This window comes from Saccostrea echinata, unplaced genomic scaffold (genome assembly GCF_033153115.1).
Source record: "Saccostrea echinata isolate AGI-Se365-2 ecotype Australia unplaced genomic scaffold, CSIRO_AGI_Sech_v1 ptg000001l, whole genome shotgun sequence".
Taxonomy (NCBI): domain Eukaryota; kingdom Metazoa; phylum Mollusca; class Bivalvia; order Ostreida; family Ostreidae; genus Saccostrea; species Saccostrea echinata.
Window position 1 is genome coordinate 11861951 of NW_026889750.1, and position 20139 is coordinate 11882089.

At 34.5% G+C, this 20139-nt stretch overlaps 1 protein-coding gene across 1 annotated transcript in view; it reads right to left on the reverse strand.

Annotated features, from left to right (window-relative positions):
* Window positions 1-20139, reverse strand: part of LOC133185446 (methenyltetrahydrofolate synthase domain-containing protein-like) — a 119371-nt gene that overhangs the window by 58161 nt on the left and 41071 nt on the right. Inside the window, exon 6 of the mRNA XM_061320650.1 lies at window positions 3696-3949. Within this exon, the coding sequence (XP_061176634.1) occupies window positions 3696-3949 (254 nt within the window). The remainder of the gene's footprint in view (window positions 1-3695; window positions 3950-20139) is intronic.

The following is a 20139-nucleotide window of genomic DNA, read 5'->3' on the forward strand; positions in this document are numbered from 1 at the left end:
ATACATGTTGAATTTCTTTCGTTTCTGATTCTCATTTCTGTCTTCACCCCCCCCCCCCCCACCAAAAAAAGAAATGAATCATAATCAAGGAAAGTTTCGGAAACCATTTATGAAGATTTATGTAAATTGATTCACGATACAGATTGTGTAACCATTACAACAATCTCTATAATACTAATCTGAAGAAGAAGAGGCGTATATTCGTTTGTGTGTGTGTTTTTGTGTATGTGTGTGCTTTGGGGTTGGGACTGAGGTTCCTCATTCTTTTGGTAAAAACATTTGCCGGGGGAGGGGCTTGAATGAAAATTTTCATACTAAACATACTAGTCAAAACAATATTCTTTGGGCAAAATTTAAAACGAATTAAAACTCCAAACTGTGCTTTTCTTATTATTTTGGTTTGGTAAAATATCAACTACATGGCCTGTAAAAGTAATATATCTAACAAAATACAAATTAATTCGATAAATAACACGACAGGCCTATAGATTTTCTCGGCAGGCGTATTTTCCCCTGGCAGGCGTCGACAGGCGTATTTTAGTATTACCCAACTGATGTGAATGTTAATTTAACAAAACAAAGGGAAACACTGTAATATAGTAAATGTCATCTGTTTCACGTTTTGGTTTCTTAAAAATGCTTTTAACTATATAAATGCATATGTTTACATATTGAATTTAGTTTAATCTTATATATCTTCTGCCATTTGCCTTTATTGTATATGTTGTGCCCCTTTCATTAAAAATCATTAGTTTACCTGATACAAGTCAGGCATCTTCTATTACGCACAGGGAAGCATCTTGTGTATATATACACTTTCTGACACCTGGGCCTGGTGGTACAATTCACTTCTATTGTTTAAACACCTGTTTGGTTCACACATGGTATAATTTGTATACATGTAATACACCTGACCTAGTAATTTGAATCTGAATTCCAATTCACTGATCTTACATTGTTTAACTTCCAGTATTTCTACATCTAGTAAATAAACTAATTCCTAAATTCTCATTAATTATTTTCACTTCCTTATAAGACATGTATACTAAGTATCTTTGAAAAAGATTGTGTATTGGGGAACTGAGTCTGGGCCCTGGCAGGGCGCTGTGTTTGACACAATTAGAACAGTTCTCCAAATACAATCTCATCCTTAGTATTATTAGTAATTCCTATGGTTTTCTTTGGTTTTAATTAAGTTTTAATGTACATATTATGTGCTATTGTTTAGTTCAATCTTTTATAATTTAATTTTGTTTGTATTCTAGCCTCTGATTGGTTAATATCCAAAAAGGAACACAAAATATTTCTGTATAACCTGGTTTGGTATGGGGACACACCCCCCTGACAACCAACTGACACATATGTATCCATACGATCCTCTCATTTCCAGCTCTCGGGATTCATGGAAAATTCCATATTTAATAAATCTACCTTTAACTTCAAACAATAATTCGATCTTACCACTTGTAAATAAACAACAAGGCTGCTGGGCCTGTGTATCAGTTTTTACCTCCCCTCGCTTCCCATCACTTCCGTTACTATGGTTGTATTATTGAGCGGCAAATTTGAACTAATAAAAAGCAATGAAATTTTACACCCATAGTTATTTAATGATTTTAAAATTAAATTATAAGGAATGACTCTAATTCTTGGCCAAATTATTCGAGTATAACCTGGTTTGGGTCAGTTTACGCTGTTTAATAATCAGCTTCGCGGATTATAAAGCGTTAACTGACCCAAACCAGGTTATACTCGAATAATTTGGCCAAGAATTAGAGTCATTCCTAAAATAAAATGCTATTGACCAAATAACCTAGCTTTACAAAGTTTTGGTGTTCTTTGTGTATGTATTCCTTTATAGTTTCCATATTTTTTAAAGCTCTAATTCCAACTTTTCCAACTCATTTTTACAAATTTTCTTTATTTTTCTCATTCATTTCTAAAAAAAAATTAAATGTTTAAGTGGAAAATAACATTATTTTTATTTTTCACCATATGATATCCAAAATATGTTTGTTTGGCTTTTCTTTAGAGGTTAATTTTCCATTTTCTTTCTTTCTTTTTTTTTTAAATATTTATTTTTCAAATTCAAAATTATGGCTCTTACATGTATTTGGGGTGGCTGGGCAACGTAATCAGACTTTTCTTTTTAAAGTCTATTTAAAACGGCTTACTATCCCAATATTTGATAATCTAAAAGTATTTGATAATCCAAAAGTACAATTTTTTTCTAATATTAAGTCAAAATTTTTTAATAAGAAACTTATGTTATAAATTTTTCTATTATTATTAGTTTTAATACTTAATTATGTTTTTTTTCCTAGCTAATATTCTAATATCCTGATGATCAACATCCTCATTGATTTTTCTTTTTAAATAAGGTATATAATGTATCATTTACAATTTAAATAAAAACGTAATACGAGACTGACATACTACAAAGCGGATTTAAAAAAAAACAATCGGATGTGGTATACGGTATACTATGAAGCCCGTCAATGGCGGCTGATTTCCTCCAATATTTACGATAAAATGGGCTCTAAAACCTTAGGGATAAGGATTGACCTTAAAAAGTTTATGTTTGTGAGGTATTAGTATCCGTATCAATTGATATCCACAGTCATTGCAGTATTTCATCAGTCATTTTGGCGCATTCTACTTACATTTTGGCAGAAACCCGACATTTCGGCATTTCGTGTCACCCTTATTATCACATAAACTCTTCTGGTTTCTGACCAGTAGAGCTTAAAATGAAGCGTCAGACCCTGCATTCGAAGCTAGTTTGGTAGTGTCCATCCCTTGATGCATCATCCATGCAAGTTTGGTCCAGGTAGGGCTTAAAAGTTTTTCGGGAATGGACCTGCTCCCAAGATTTGAACCTGGTCACTCACCTGAAAAATGTAGGTCAGATTAGGCATCTGAAGCAAGTCTGTTAGTCTCCATCCCTAGATGCATAAGCCATGCAAGTTTGTTGCATAAAGGGCTTATAATTACTTCAGAATGGACTTGCTCCTAAAACTTTAATTGGGATGCCAAGTCTAACACCGATGCCGGGGGTAGAGCATAAGCTCATCTCAACTTAAATAATGTCTTTGTTGAAGTGAGCTAAAAATGTGAAAATTTTACACATGACAGTCAACACATCACGGACTCAGGTCAGCCTTTGGCTCAGGTGAGCTCAAAATGAATCACAATTAAATTTTTTAACTTCACATAATACTGTATAGCGGGTTTCTTTAGCGGGTGTAAAATTAAGCATTTTGCTTGCTCAAAGGTATGCCAATAATTTTGGCTGAACTAATTTTTTGGCAGACACAGAGTACCATGACGTCGCAAAAGAAAGGAAATTCATCTATTAGATGAATTTTCAGTACATTTAATATATGTTTAAATACAGATTTAGGCAAGAGTTTGAGTAAAAATCAATACCAGTTTGAGTAAAAATCAATACCAGATGAAAGGTATATTGTATAACAACAGACTAATCAAAGTTTATAATTTTTCTTTTAGACAGAACTTATACGCAAGTTTGCAAATTTAGCGATTAAAATTTCAGCGATCTACTTCAAAATCGCTAAAATAAGCAAAAGTTAGCACCCCGCTAAAAATTCCTGCTATACGGTAAATGTGAACACTTGTACTGCTAAGTCCCATATAATGCATGGAATACAGGAAACAAACATGATAATAGTCACCTTTTCTGGAGTAAGCTGAGACCAGATGATACCATTTGGTTTAGGTTTGGTGCGGTCACACCTGATGACTTGGGTTTCAGTTATGATGTAATCTACCAGTATATCATGCTCCTCCATCAGTGACTCTGGAATATCTACAACCTGAGTGTCATGGACAGTTGTCACAATGATGGTGTCAGGAGATACAGCTCCCATCGCACACATCATGGCATACTCCAAGTCAGCAAAACCCTCACCTTTACCTATTCTATATCCTGCAAGCAATAATTAATTTTACATCATACAGAAATACGACCTTTATTTTGTAGCTCTGCACAAAATACAATGATAGAAAAAGTGAGCAAGTTTACATACCCCATGCTCCCACATTGCTTGACAGTGCTACACATAATGAATGGCAATGCTATGCATTAAATACAACAAATAACTAATCTTTCTTTTTTTCCCTTTACAGAATGCCACAGCTGTTTATGAAAATCACTGTCATTTAAGATATCAATGTCAATAGTCTTTCATATGCTGAAAGGCATAACTCCAAGAAACAAGAGGCCCTAGGGCCTTGAATCGCTCTTCTGATAAATTGTTCAACCTATCACTTCTATGTGATACATCTAAGTATCCTTTATATTAAGATAAAGCCTTGAAATTCCAAAAGTAGGTCGTCATGACCTACATTTTGGTTAAAACACTCTGAGAACCCAAAATGAATCAACTGACAAAGTGTGATGATTCGAAGCCCCTTATTATCTTAAATATTCAGATATTGCCATGAGATTATGAGATTCCAAACTTTTTGGTAAACATACTCCTAGACCCAAATATGCCTCAACTGACAAAGTTTGATTATTTTAAGACTCTTATTATTTGAAATATTTAGCTGTTGCCTTGCAATTCCAAAAGTAGGTCACCGTTACCTACTTTTTAGTTGACACATTCTGAGGCCCCAGAATGCATCTACTGACAAAGATTGATGATTCTTAGCCAATTAGTATCCGAAATATTTAAATACATTCAAACCTCATCTCGAACCCGATGGGACCGAGAAAATACTTCGAGATATCCGAGGGTTCGAGATGTCAAGGGTAAAATACTTCAGGAATAAGCAGCTGGGACTTTCAAATCACTTCAACATATCCATAGTATTCGAGATATCAATGTTTGAGATACCGAAGTTCAATTGTATTGCCATAAATTTTCAAAAGTAGGTCACAGTGACCTACTTTTCAGTTGATGCTCTTCGAAGTCCCAAGATGCATCAACTGAAAAAGCTTGATGATTCTTAGCCAATAAGGACCTGAGATATTTAAATATAGCCATAAAATTTCAAAAGTAGGTCACGGTGACCTACTTTCTGGTTGACATTCTCCAAGGACCCAAGATGCATCAATTGACAAAGTTTTGATGATTCAAATCCAATCAGTTCTCGAGTTATATAAAAATCGACATAAAATTTCAATTTTCTGAAGTATTTAGATATAGCCATGAAATTCCAAAAGTAGGACTAATTATTGGTTAACGCAATCCACGGAACCAAATGAGTCAACTAACAAATCTGATGATTCTAAGCCTCTTGGTATCCTAATGTTGATACCGTAAATCTGGAAAATTTTTAAGTAAAGTTATTTTTAGCAATTGTGTGCCTGTAGTCAAATCACAAAAATATCTTTCTTTAAAATAGATCTTTCTTTAAAAAATTTACCAGCATCTCTGTTGTCTAAACAAATACCTAGTTTGCAGTAAGAGGAAACAGAAACAGATTGGTGCAAATTTTGATTTAATCCTTCTGTCTCTCTACAAGGGGTGATCAAAAAGTTCGCAAACTAGTTGAATTACTTCCACAAAAGAAAAAATATAAGGTTTTAGTGTGTATTATTTTGTAAAGTGGTCCCTTCCAGTTTTAATGCACATCTGCCACCCTTCTGCCCATGTGCGAAACACGTGGTCCAGGTGGTCACGTGACATGCTCTTTTAGCGTTCTGTTCACAGCAGGTAAAAGATTATTCCGAGTCTTTTAATTATTACCATGCAGGGTTTTTTTTTTATAACAAGAATAGTCCATTTGTCACAAATGGCCAAATCTCAGCATAGGATGGATGGGTAAGGATATCATTCACCAGAATAAGCATGGTGACCATCACAATCCAACTCCTCTATCTTAAATGCGTGGGTTTTTTTAAAATGTGAATCAAGTATAAGCACGTTCTCTTTATCATATCTGATATGAGAAAAATCTAAAGTAAATGATATTTTAGGGATTTAATAATTATTTTATTGTTAAGATATTCAACTATTTTTCTAACTGTAACTTGGTGATCTTTCATAACAGATTGCTCAACTAAGGGCACATCTCTTTCACAACATCCTTTAAATGGGCACCAGAACAAACATATTTTTTTTAACCATCTCTCCTCCTTCACTAAAACAATCAATCCAATTAAAGGACTTATTGCATGTTTCTAAATTATTTGAAATTAAAAGCATAAAACGTTCCTTATGACCACAGTTTAAAATTTTGTGTTTTTACTGCAGATAAATCGCGGTAGTTAATCAATTATTAACTCAAATGAAAACCCCTGATTTAAAAATCCAAGTTAATTAGATAGCGATCACGTGACCCTGTGACGTCAAAGGCGACAATGGCTGATCAGCTCCACGTTAATCTTACGAAAATATACGCGATACAACCTGAATTTTCTGCGTTGTGGATGACCAAATCGCTTATTTTATCGATATGAAATTGAATATCCAACCTTATATGTTAGAATTGCAGCAAGAAAAATCTGTTTACATTGTATTTAAATAGCATCGACGATAGCGAGGGAGACGCGGCGAAGACGAAGAAACTCGCCATCAGAATACGATTTGATTTGTCATCTTATCACACGTATTTACTTATTTGATTCACAAATTTAACACTATATAACTTTGTTGTTCTTTATTTTTAACATAATATTAATTTATGCAAGTCTTCATATGTTTTTTTAAAGGATGGCGATCTTGAAAAATAATTTCCCGATCACGAAACATTGCCGTATTCAAAGCTACAGTTTCTAAATGTTTGGAATAAAAAACGAAAATTTCTCAGAAGCCTTATACCATAGAACTAGTTAATGTTTCTATAGTAATTGAGAAGCACGTTAGGCATTAATTTTTTCAGCATTTTTCGTAATTAAGCTGCATTTGTTGTTGATAACTCCGTAATTAGTGTGCATATTCTCATCTCTCTATCACTGAATTGTCGCCTATGACGTCAGAGCAGTATTTCGCCGAAATCCGACTGAAATATGCATATTGCCATATTTGAATTTCAACTCCTAATATCTCTTAAAATATGCTTTCAACAACGTTTATTCTATTCAGTATTTTAATAAACAAGGTTGTAGATAATATTTTTCATAAAATTACGATTTTTGAAAGATCATGCGATAAGTCCTTTAATGATTGAACTTCTTGCAAGTCCTTTGTCTTCATAAACTCTGTCCAAATTATTATATGCCACTGCAAGGGAATTTCCAAGATATACATTAAACTTTACAGCTGTCACATGCTCGAGTAAGATTGAGTCACCCATTTTTTGTCACAAGTCATCTACCTATTGATGTCATTTTCACATTGTGACATCATAAACATGGACCAAAACATAACATAACATCTGCTATTTACAGAGTCTGACTCATCTGTTTCATATTTGGATATTTTACTTGAAAAAGACGTTAATGGTAATCTAACAACCAAGCTTTATGATAAACGTGATGACTTTAACTTTTCAATCGTCAACTTCCCTCACTTATGCAGCAATATGCCTTCATCACCTGCATACGGGGTTTATATCTCTTAGTTGATTCGATACGCAAGAGCATGCTCTACATATGTACAATTTCTAAAACGTGGTAAGTTATTGACAAACAAGTTGATGAAACAAGAATATCAGCAGTCTCATTTAAAGTCATCATTTTGTAAGTTCTATGGTCGATACAATGACCTTGTCAGCAAATACAATTTATCGTTGAGTCAAATGCTGACTGACGTTTTTCATACAAATTGTTAGGCCATTATTTACACACTGAATTGTCGACGGATTTTTCCGTTATTTCCTGATCATGACAATGAGCACACGGCGGGTGTGACCAGTCAGCAGGGGATGCTCACTCCTCCATGGCACCTGATCCCACCTCTGATGTTTGGAGGTCCGTGTATGCTCTGCTCCTATTTTGTATTGTTTGATGGACTTTTGAGCCTGAATACTGTTCGTTATCTTCATATATTGCATAGAACATGTTTATGACATTCTGAACTGAATTGTGGTTTTGTAAATATAGAGATAGTTTGCGAACCTTTTTATCACCCCTCAACACCTACCATTATGTATAGTGGCATTAAATTGGAGATGATATCAGTAATAAGTGAGACTTTGTCACAATTGAATACATCAGTCCTCTAATTTACTAATTATAGATTCTCTGCAGCCCAAAATTGCTGCTTGCAGCTATGGTCTAATCTTGTCTACCTGAACTATGTGTGCATTGAAGTGACATGGAATTTCCCATCGCACATGTTCAGACTGACATAACAGAGTTTGTCCTGAATACATGTAAACAAATAAGCATGGGTGACTAAGGAAAAGCACAGATCCTGTTTTTACAAACAATAAAAAGAGAAAAAAATTATTTTTGCTACCTTTGAAAATAGTGTACATGCATGTATACATGAATGATTTATCAAAAATACTTTGAATTTTTAGTTGTGTTTTCCTTATTTTTATTTTTAACAATGATGTGAATTCTCAAAATCAGGGGCTGACAAACAGATTTTTCAAGCACTTGCCCACGGGCAAGTGCATGGTCAAAATTCACTTGCCCTACTTCAATTTTTACTTGCCCCACCATAAACTATAAATTAAAGATAATTCTTATGACAAAATAGTTTTAATTTCATCTAAAACAACAAAACATTTCCTTTCATTCTTCCATTGTTGTCTACTATCCAGCATTTTATGGTTATCATCATAATGAATAAATTTGTCACCAAATCAGAAAATTTTTGGTACTATGAATCACCGTAATTTTGCAACCTTGAATGTGTTGTTCTGAATATTGGTGACTGTTGAAAACTACCGCCAAAAAGTATGAAGTACCATACCATTCGAGTTGCTTTTGTAATTCAGCCCTTCACAAGCTTTTTGCCATTTGGTAGGAAAAATTGTTTCTGTTGTTTTTTCTTTCTCATACTTAGTATGCTTAGACAATTTTGTTATTATTTCATTAACATCGTTGTATTGTATGACCAGTGTTGACAATGTACTTATCATCAGCTTCTGATCGTTTTCTGCCTCATTTTTGTTAAAACTTTCTCCATTTCTCCAATGCAAATTTGTCTCTTTTGATTCACTTAAACTTTCGGTAAGACCTGTAATGAATTCACTCAGCACTTTCAAAGTTTGACAAGCAAAGGACGATAACTCTTCTGACAAAATAGTTTTGATTTCGTGTAAAACTATGACATTTTTTTTAAAAAAAAAAATCATGGATTATTTAAAGTTACTTGCCTACGGACAAGTGCCTATTGAAAATTCACTTGCCCGCCTCTAACATTCACTAGCCCTGCAATGGGATTTGTCAGCCCCTGAAAATTAAGAAATATAAGAAGAGGCCAAGGGCCTTAAGGGTCACCTGAGTATAATAAAACATTGTAAGGGATCCATAGAGGTATAAAACTGGAGGTACTTTGAGTGACCTCACAAAATAATACCCCCAGCTACAATTTTTCAAAATGCCCAAATTTTCAAAGAGCTAGGTTCACTTTATGCATAAAATGGCCCTGTAGATATACCAATTTATTGACTAACACTTTATGTTCCATTTTAAACATCAAGATAAAGTAGAGACTTAGTGCTTTCATTTCCTATTAAAAATTTTCTCCTTAAAGCCAAGGCCTTGGAAAATAGGCTTCATGGAATTGCAATGTTCTTGAATTTTAAGGAAAACAAGTATATTTGAGTACTTTCACAGAAAAGAAATAATATGAGCGCACCCTCTGATCTAAAAAATAAAACATGTTTTGTAATCCTCAGAAATAGTTCTATCATTTAATAGTTGCATATTTTAGATCAAAGGTTGCGCTCTATATTAAATATCGAAAAATAGCTTTAAAAATTGGCTGTTTTTGTAGAATTTTTCAGGATATGAGGAAAATGACGCATTTCATGACGTCATAATGCATTCCCTAGCCAGAAAATTACGTCATTTTTGATAGATACGCAGTCATCAAAGGTCTTAGTGATATTTAATGCATTGTCAACTAAAACCAAGAAGTTTCAGTTTTTCTGAAATTCACAGGGCCAAAAAAGGTCCTAAGTGAATCTTGTTCTTTTGTAAATGTGACCTTGAACTTGCCAAAAACTTGTCATAAATTTTACACTTTTTGTACCAGTGACCTTGAATTTGCCACAGTGAACTTGGGTCAAGGTTATGAAACACACTCAGATAATAAACAATCTTTGTACCAAGTATGAGCTTTCAAAGATTCTCTATTATAAAGTTATATCCCAGACAAGAATACAAAACTTTTTCTTTCAGTAGCCTTGAACTTGCAATGATCTTGCAGCGAGGTCAATATATACTCTGGGGTCATAAACAATCTCTGTGCCAAGTATGACCTTCCAATGATTCTCCATTAACAAGAGGCCCATGGGCCACATCTCTTACCTGAGCACATTGGTTAGGAAGAGGCAGAAATCAGTTCAGTATTGAACAAGGGGGGGGGGGGGGAGGGGGGGCTAAATTTACACAACCTCAGGATGCTTCCACATCAATATTACTAATCATGGCCTTGCTTTTCATAAACAGAAGAATTTCCTATGCAAAACTCTGATAGCTAACTGTGCCCCACCCTAAATTTGAACAAATTTGAATCTACACTACCTGAGGATATGACTAATCATGACTTTGCTGTTCTTGAGAAGAAGATTTTTTCAAGACAGTTCCTATATTTTCTTATGCAAAACTTTGACTCTCTGTTGTGCCCCCAATCCCTGGGGGGGGGGGTGTCATAATTTGAACGAACTCGATTCTACAATACCTCAGGTTGCTTCTGTATAAATATGACTAATAAAGGCTTAGTTGTTCTTGAGAAGAAAATTTCAAAGATATTTCCTATGTAACATGTATGATCAGGCTCTTACAAGGGATATATAGGTTTTCCTTCTACTCTGTCTGAGTTAATGATTGGAATGATTATTAAGACAGCTCTGTCTAAGGGTATATCACACAGTACTTAAATTTTCTCTTATCTAGAGATCGGGACTGGGTAAGGTAATACTTGCACCGTGTTTCTCCCCTAGGTTCCCATTGATAGATAAGAACCAGGTGTCTCAATCTTCTTCAGATTTTCTACACCCAGAACTTAACCTCAATTTCCTAGGATACTTGCCACTGGCGTTTATAACTTATTTACTTTTATTTTGCGCTTACTTTTAAGGTTTTCCATCCTCTATCCTTAAAGGACTTGTCCCATGTTTTTAAAAAATCCGTAATTTTATGAAAAATATTATCTACAACCTTGTTGAACCTTGTTAAAATACTGAATAAAATAAAGGTTGTTGTAAGCATATTTTAAGAAAAATTTATAGTTGAAGTTCAAATACGGCAATATGCATATTTCAATTGGATTTCAGCGCCATACTTCTGTGACGTCATATGCGACAATTTATTGATAGAGAGATAAGAAACTGCATACTTTTAATGAAGTTATCAATGACAAATGCGGGATAATAAGGAAAATTCTGAAGAAAAAAAATCTTACATACTTTTCAATTACTATCATAGAAGTATGAACTTGTTTTAAGCATAAAAATTTATTTAAAAAATAATTTATAAATACATGTATGATAAACTGACTATGGTGTGGGTTTATATGTTGTAATAATGTTAAGAAGAACATAGGTAATCAAAGATTACGAAGCTCACCTCGACGAATGTTATCTATAAGTAAGGCAAATTTCAAATCATATTTTTTTTCTAGTTAGGGTACATCGCAAGATCAATATCCATGCAAGTTTGGTTTGAGCAGGACTTATAGTTACTTGGAAATAGACCTGCTCAAAAAACAATGTTTTGGAAAATGTAATTCAGAATCCAAAGAGAGTCTGGAAGTGTCCATCCCTAGATACATCATCCATGCTAATTTGGTTAAAATATGGCTAAAATTCACTCATGTGGAAAATCTACGTCAGATCCAGCATCTGAAGCAGGTTGGTTAGTGTATATCCCTAGATGCATCATCCATGCACGTTTGGTCCAGGTAGGACTTATAGTTACTTGGGAATGGGACTGCTCCAAAATCTAAACCTAGTCACTCATCTGGAAAATCTAGGTCAGATCCAGCATCGGAAGAAAGTGTGGTAATGTCCATCCCTAGATGCATCGTCTAAGCAAGTTTGGTCCAGGTAGGGCTTATAGTTACTTGGGAATGGACCTGCTCCAAAAACTTTAACCTAGTCACTCATCTGAAAAATCTAGGTCAGATCCAGCATCCGAAGCAGGCCTGGTAGTGTCCATCCCTAGATGCATCATCCATGCAAGTTTGGTCCAGGTAGGGCTTACAGTTACTTGGGAATGGACCTGCTCAAAAAACTTTAACCTGGTCACTCATCTGGAAAACCTTCGTCAGATCCAACATCAAAAGCAAGTTTGGTAGTGTTCATCCCTAGATGCATCATCCATGCAAGTTTGGTCCAGGCAGGGCTTACAGATACTTGGGAATGGACCTGCTCCAAAAACTTTAACCTGGTCACTCATCTAGGTCAGATCCAGCATCCGAAGCAGGCCTGGTAGTGTCCATCCCTAGATGCATCATCCATGCAAGTTTGGTCCAGATCGGGCTTACAGTTACTTGGGAATGGGACTTGCTCCTAAATCTTTAACTGGGACGCCGATGCTAACGCCGACGGTACAGCATAAGCTCATCTTGACTTCGTCGAGGTGAGCTAAAAAAAATAGAAATTCTAGGAAACCTGCTGATTTATAGCGGAGCTTGTCAATTTTAATTACAGCATCACAGAAGAAAGGGTAATTAGTAAAGATCCTGTCACTTTTTCAAACTATATGTATTATCATCAATTGCCCCGGTCCAGGTCCCCTTCTGATTTCAATGATGTTTACCAGTATTTACATAAAATTATGATTTGATTTAAGATAATTAAAGAAAATAAATTAACAAAGCTCTGTAATTGCGAATTTGTGAATAAAGTTGGTTAATATGTGCGATGACAAAATATACAATTATATTGTGCAGGCGAGTTTCTTCGTATTCACCTCGTCCCCCTTCCTATCATCACTGTTAACATGTTAATTTACCACGTTTACAGATTTTTCGGATTTTTTCTTGCTAACGGTTCAAACATATAAGGTTGAATATTTAACTTCGTGCACAGAAAATCAGTGATTTGGTCATCCATAATGCAGAAAAACCATTTTTTGTATGGCGTTCATTTTAGTAAGATTAACGTGTACAGCTGATCAGCCATTGTCGCCAATGATGTTTCATGGTCACGTGATCGCTATCTAATTAACTTAGATTTTTAAATTAGGGGGTTTTTATTTTAATCAATAATTTTTAATTACCGCTCTATTTCTGCAGTAAAAACAGGAAATTTATAAACTATGATCATGAGCAGCATAATACGCTTTTAATTTCAAGTAACTGAGAAACATGGGACAAGTCCTTTAAATGTCCATCACATACATAATACTCTGATATCAATTTTAAGCATTTTACAGTAGAAAAGGATTTTCCAAGAAAAAGTTTCAAAAATGTAATTAACTAAGCAGTAATTAATTAACAAAGATTGCATTGAAGTCTATGGGGATAAGCAATTTTTTAAAAATAAAAATAAGAATATCAATAAATATGTGGTGGAAATATGCATTAAAACACATTAGAAATAGAATGGCAATTGAAAACTTTTTTATTACCAGATAAGTTTTTTTTTTAATTGATTTTTTTATTAATTAAAAACAGAAGAAGACAACTGTTACCAAATTCAAGGTCATAAATTAGGACACATCCCACCCTTACATGCTAATAGTAACAAGAGGCCCAAGGGCCTTAATGGTCACCTGAGTATCATACAACAATTTAGAGAATCCATAGAGTATAAAATGAACTGAAAGGTGAACCTTTGTTGCCCAAAAGCAAGAACAAGGGCCTTAACGGTCACCTGAGTATAATACAACAATTTAGAAGTTAAATACACTGATAGTTGAAGCTTTGTTGCCCTAAAGCAAGAGAAGTAGGAAGATAAGGATTAACAAAATAATTAGTCTAGTATTCAGTATCAACTCATAAATTAAGTTCTAATCTGTCCCCCACTTAACACTATGCAGACTATTAACAAACTATTAGTGCTTCTGTACTACTTTTAAACCCATATTAAGACCTCTAGCATTGACCTCTCTTATGGTCTTTGAAGAACTTTTAATAAGATAAGTTGTTTTTGTCTCATTTTTATTTATCTATTACTTACAGGTCTACCTGTTTATTAAAACTAAGAAAGTACTTTTTTAATTATACGATAAACATTCTTGCATAATTATCTTATTCTATTAACCTTTCAAATACATTATTTACAGTGATTAATTATCAAAGGTGAATGGAAAAGGGGAATAACTTCTCTCAGTAGAATACAAATTAATAGAGCCCTGCCCAGGACCAGAATGCTTAGACCAATGGTGCAGATGTTTAAAAATCTGGTAGAAATACGCTTACTCATATCATTTAAACTTTTACTCAGTTTGCTTTCGATATGCCCAGAAGCAGAGAAGAATTTCACAGGTACAATGCATTTTCACTACAGATTCAACAAAGCCTTACCCTAACACCAGAACCCAAGACCAAGGGTCAAGAAATTTACAAATTTGGAAAAGTTACCCTCATCATCATAACTATGGACTTCAAAGAATTAACACTTTTCCACTATATTATCAAAAGCCCCCCCCCCCCCTCGTTATGCCAGAAACTGACCCTAGGACCACAAGATTTAAAAATTCTGTTCGAAGCTCCCATTTTCATCATAGCTAAGCAATTTATTTATCAGCTCAACACTAAGGAGCAGACAGGATTAATTAATGATTAATAGAATTAATGCTTTTTCACTATATAATCAATAGAGCCCCCCCCCCCCCTCCTCAAGAACCCCAAAAACTGAGGCCATATATTTAAAAATTTTGGAAGAGGCATCCTTGTCTATCATAATCATGCACTTAGTTTGTTTATATAATCTCCAGTAGCAAAGAAGAAGATTTTCAAAGAATCAATGCATTTTCACTATATAATCAATAGAGCCCCGCCCTAACACCAGAACCTCTGACCCTGGGGCCATGAAATTCACAATTTTTGAAAAGGCATCCTTATGCATCATAACCATGCACTTAGTTTGTTTAAATAATCTCCAGTAGCAGAGAAGAAGATTCTCAAAGAATCAATGCATTTTCACTATATAATCAATAGAGCCCCGCCCTAACACCAGAACCCCTGACCCTGGGGCCAAGAAATTCACAATTTTTGAAAAGGCATCCTTATGCATCATAACCATGTACTTAGTTTGTTTAAATAATACCCAGGAGCAGAGAAGAAGATTTTCAAAGAATTAAAGCATTTTCACTATATAATCAATAGAGCCCTGCCCTAACACCAGAACCCCTGTCCCAGGGGCCATGGCTTTCACAATTCTGGAAGAGGCCCACCTCCTCATCTTAACTATGTACTTAGTTTATCACCTTAATGCCCAGAAGCAGAGAAGAAGATTTTCAAAGAATTAATGCATTTTCACCATATAGTCGATAGAGCCCCGCCCTAACACCAGAACCCCTGACCCTGGGGCCATGAAATTCACAATTTTGGAAGAGGTACTCTTGCTCATCATAACTATGTACTTAGTTACTTTATTTAATATCCAGAAGCAGAGAAGAAGATTTTCAAAGAATTAATGCATTTTCACTATATAATCTATAGAGCCCCGCCCTAACACCAGAACCCCTGACCCTGGGGCCATGAAATTCACAATTTTTGAAAAGGCACTTTTGCTCATCATAACTATGTACTTAGTTACTTTATTTAATACCCAGGAGCAAAGAAGAAGATTTTCAAAGAATTAATGCTTTTTTACTATATAATCTATAGAGCCGTATAGTCGATAGAGCCCCGCCCTAACACCAGAACCCCTGACCCTGGGGCCATGAAATTCACAATTTTGGAAGAGGTACTCTTGCTCATCATAACTATGTACTTAGTTCCTTTATTTAATACCCAGGAGCAGAGAAGAAGATTTTCAAAGAATTAATGCATTTTCACTATATAATCTATAGAGCCCCACCCTAACACCAGAACCCCTGACCCTGGGGCCATGAATTTCACAATTTTGGTAGAGGGCTCCATGCTTATTACAATGATGCCAACAGTTTGACTGCTTGATGTCCAGGAGTAAAGAAGAAGATTTTTAAAGATTGCATTAATTTTGGTGGTTTTAGCCCCACCCCTCAGGCCCCAGGGGGGCAGGGATCATGAAATTCACAATTTATGTTTCCCTTCACCCATAGATGCTATATACCAAATTTGGTTGAAATTGGTTGAGCGGTTTTAGAGAAGAAGTTAAAAATGTTCCAAAGTTAACGCACGACGGACGACGACAGACGAAAACAGATAGCAATAGGTCACCTGAGTGACTCAGGTGACCTAAAAATAGGGATAGGGTGAACAGGATCAACAAAATAATTAGTCTAGTATTCATTAACAGTTAATAAATTAGGTTCTAATCTCTTCCCCATTTATCACTCTCACCATACAGTATATTAACAAACTATCAGTGCTTCTGTAATATTTTAATTCCTTGTTGAAATCTCTTACATTGGCCTCTCTTGGTCTTTGATGAACATTTAATAAGACAAGTTATTTTTGTCTCATTTTGATTTATCTACTACTTACAAGTCTACCTGATCATTAAAACTAAGAAAGTACTTTTTGTATTATACAATAAAAATTCTTGCATAATTCTCCTATTCTATTAATCTTTCAAGTACATTATTTACAGTGATTAATTATCAAAAGTAAATGGCAAAGGGGAATAACTCCCAGTGATTTTTTTTTGTTTTTTAAACCACCACCCCCTCCTTTTAAATTGGGAAAAATTAGCGACATTTTCCTCATATTGGGAAAAATCATTTATAGTAAATCAGAATGCTAAAAAATACATAAAATAATCAAACTAAGTAACAACAGCAGTTTTTGTTTGATTTTAACTTTGAATTTGATTTAAATTCATAAAATAATCATTTAAAAAAATTAACATCAATATTTTATTGAATGTGAACATGGCTTATATTAGTCACACCCTGTAGCTTCTATTTTCTTGGAATTGCTTTGTCTAATTTCATAAAAAAAATAATAACCAGCATTTAGACTCATAATCTATTAATCTGTATTATATTGATAATCAATTTTAGAGTCTTTACTGTTTGTTTTTTCCTGATTTTAGTGAAACCCTATGTATTGTCCATTTCCTGATATTAGCCTGACCCTCTATGTAATAATGGCGGTCAAACCAAAATCATTATGCAACATGACTTGTATCTGGTAACTATTTACCAATTCATTTAGGGTATTATTAGCTACTTATCTGCTTATATGGATATCTGCATTGTTTTACACATTCATTAAAAAATCGGCTGCATATGCATGGATTTGGAGAATAAAATTGAAGAATAAAAACATTTTTACTCTGTCAGCAAATTTTGCAACTTTTCTTCAAAATTAAAACATAATTTCCATATGTTAGAAATTGGGAAAAATATACTAATAATTGGGGGAAAATAGCTAATTTTTATGAGGGGAAACAGCTGAATATCAGTGGCATTTTGACCCAAAAAAAATCACTGACTCCTCTCAGTAGAATACAAATTAATAGAGCCCTGGCCAGGACCAGAACACTTGACCAAATGGTCCAGATGTTCAAAAATCTGGTAAAAATACCCTTCCTTATTAAAACTTTTACTCTTTTTGCCTCTGATATGTCCAGGTGCAGAGATGATTATTAAAGAAATAATGCATTTTTACTACAGATTCACTATATTATCAATAGAGCCCCCCCCCCCCCATCCCCCTGAGAAACACCAGAGCCTCTCACCTTGGGACCAGAAGTTTTCTCAGCATAAGTAATCACTTTGTTAAGTTGCTGAACACTAAGGAGCAGACAGGATTATTTAATAGGATTAATGCATTTCACTATATTATCAAGAGCCCCACCCTTTCACCAGCACATCTGACCCAGGGGTCATAAAATTCACTACTCTGGAAGAGGCACTCTTGCTCATCATAACTACATGTATACACTTAGCTTCTTTGCTTTTTAACTAGAATATTTTCAAAGAAATTTTCCTTTTTCACTATATAATCAATAGAGCCCCCCCCCCCCCCTCCTTTTCACCAGAACCCTTGACCCTGTGAGCCTGAAATTCACAATTTTAGAAGAGGCATCCTTATATATCATAACAATGTACTTAGTTTATCTAAATAATATCCAGGGGCAGAGAGGAAGATTCTCAAAGAAATAATTCACCTTCACTATAGGATCTATATAGCCCCACCCTAGCACCAGAACCCTGGGGCCATGAATTTAACAATTTTGAAAGAGGCATCCTTGCTTATCATAACAATGTACTTAGTTTGTTTAAATAATACCCAGGAGCAGAGAAGAAGATTTTTAAAGCATCAATGCATTTTCACAATATAATAAATAGAGCCCGACCCTAATATCAGAACCCCTGATCCAGGGGCCATGAAATTCACAATTTTGGAAGAGGCACCCTTGCTTATCATAACTATGTATTTTATTTGTTTCAATAATACCCAGGAGTAGAGAAGAAGATTTCAAAGAAATAATGCACTTTCACTATATGATCTATATAGCCCCGCCCTAGCACCAGAACCCCTGACCCTGGGACCATGAATTTCACAATTTTGGTAGAGTCACCCTTGCTTATCATAACTATTTATTCAATTTGTTTCAATAAAACCCATGAGTTGAGAAGAAGATTTTCAAAGAAAAAATGCACTTTCACTAAATGATCTATATAGCCCCACCCTAGCACCAGAACCCCTGACCCTGGGGCCATGAATTTCACAATTTTGGTACAGTCACCCTCGCTAATCATAACTTTGCATTTAATTTGTTTAAATAATACCCAGGAGTAGAGAAGAAGATTTTCAAAGAAATTTTGCTTTCTAACTATATAATCAATAGAGCCCCCCCCCCCCCCCACCCACCTTTTCATCAGAACCCTTGATCCTGGGGCCATGAAATTCACAATTTTGGAAGAGACATCCTTGCATATCATAACTATGTATTTTATTAGTTTAAATAATACCCAGGGGCAGAGAAGAAGATTTTCAAAGAAATAATGCACTTTCACAATATGACCTACCGTAAATCTGGAAATTTTTACATCAATTTATTTTTGCGAATCTGGGTCGAAAGTCTGTTGATTAAATTTTATGTTTAAAATTTTTGCGAATCGTCATTTGAACTTAAATATAAAAAGCTCTTAAAATTTTCTTAAACGTTTGTAAGTTATGCATGTACACACATAAAATTACGAATAAACATACAATATTAAACTACGCCAACGTTCAATAATCAGATAAAAATATTAGAAAAGATAAATCATCCAAAGTGTTGAAAGTTTTCATAACATTTTCATAAATCACACATGTACATAAAATATATATATAACGATGTAATCGTTAGATAAAAACATTCTTTGTTGTTGATCTATTTTTAAGAAAAATATTTTTGCAAATGCAATGCATGCGCAAATTTGCTAAAAATTTATATACAGCAAAAAATTCCAGATTTACAGTATATAGCCCAACCCTAGCATCAGAACCCCTTATCCTGGGGCAATGAATTTCAAAATTTTGGTAGAGTCACCCTTGCTAATCATAACTATGTATTCAATTTGTTTAAATAATAACCAGGAGTAGAGAAGAATATTTTCAAAGAAATTTTACTTTTTCACTATATAATCAATAGAGCCCCTCCTTCTCTACCTTTTCACCAGAACCCCTGACCCTGGGGCCATGAATTTCACAATTTTGGTAGAGTCAGCCTATAATAACTATGTATTTAATTTGTTTAAATAATACCCAGGAGTAGAGAAGAAGATTTTCAAAGAAATTTTGCTTTCTCACTATATAATCAAAAAGTCCCCCCCCCCCCCTTTTCACCAGAACCCTTGATCCTGGGGCCATGAATTTCACAATTTTGGAAGAGGCATCCTTGCGTATCATAACTATGTATTTAATTTGTTTAAATAATACCCAGGGGTAGAGAAGAAGATTTTCAAAGAAATAATACACTTTCACTATATGATCTATATAGCCCTGCCCTAGCACC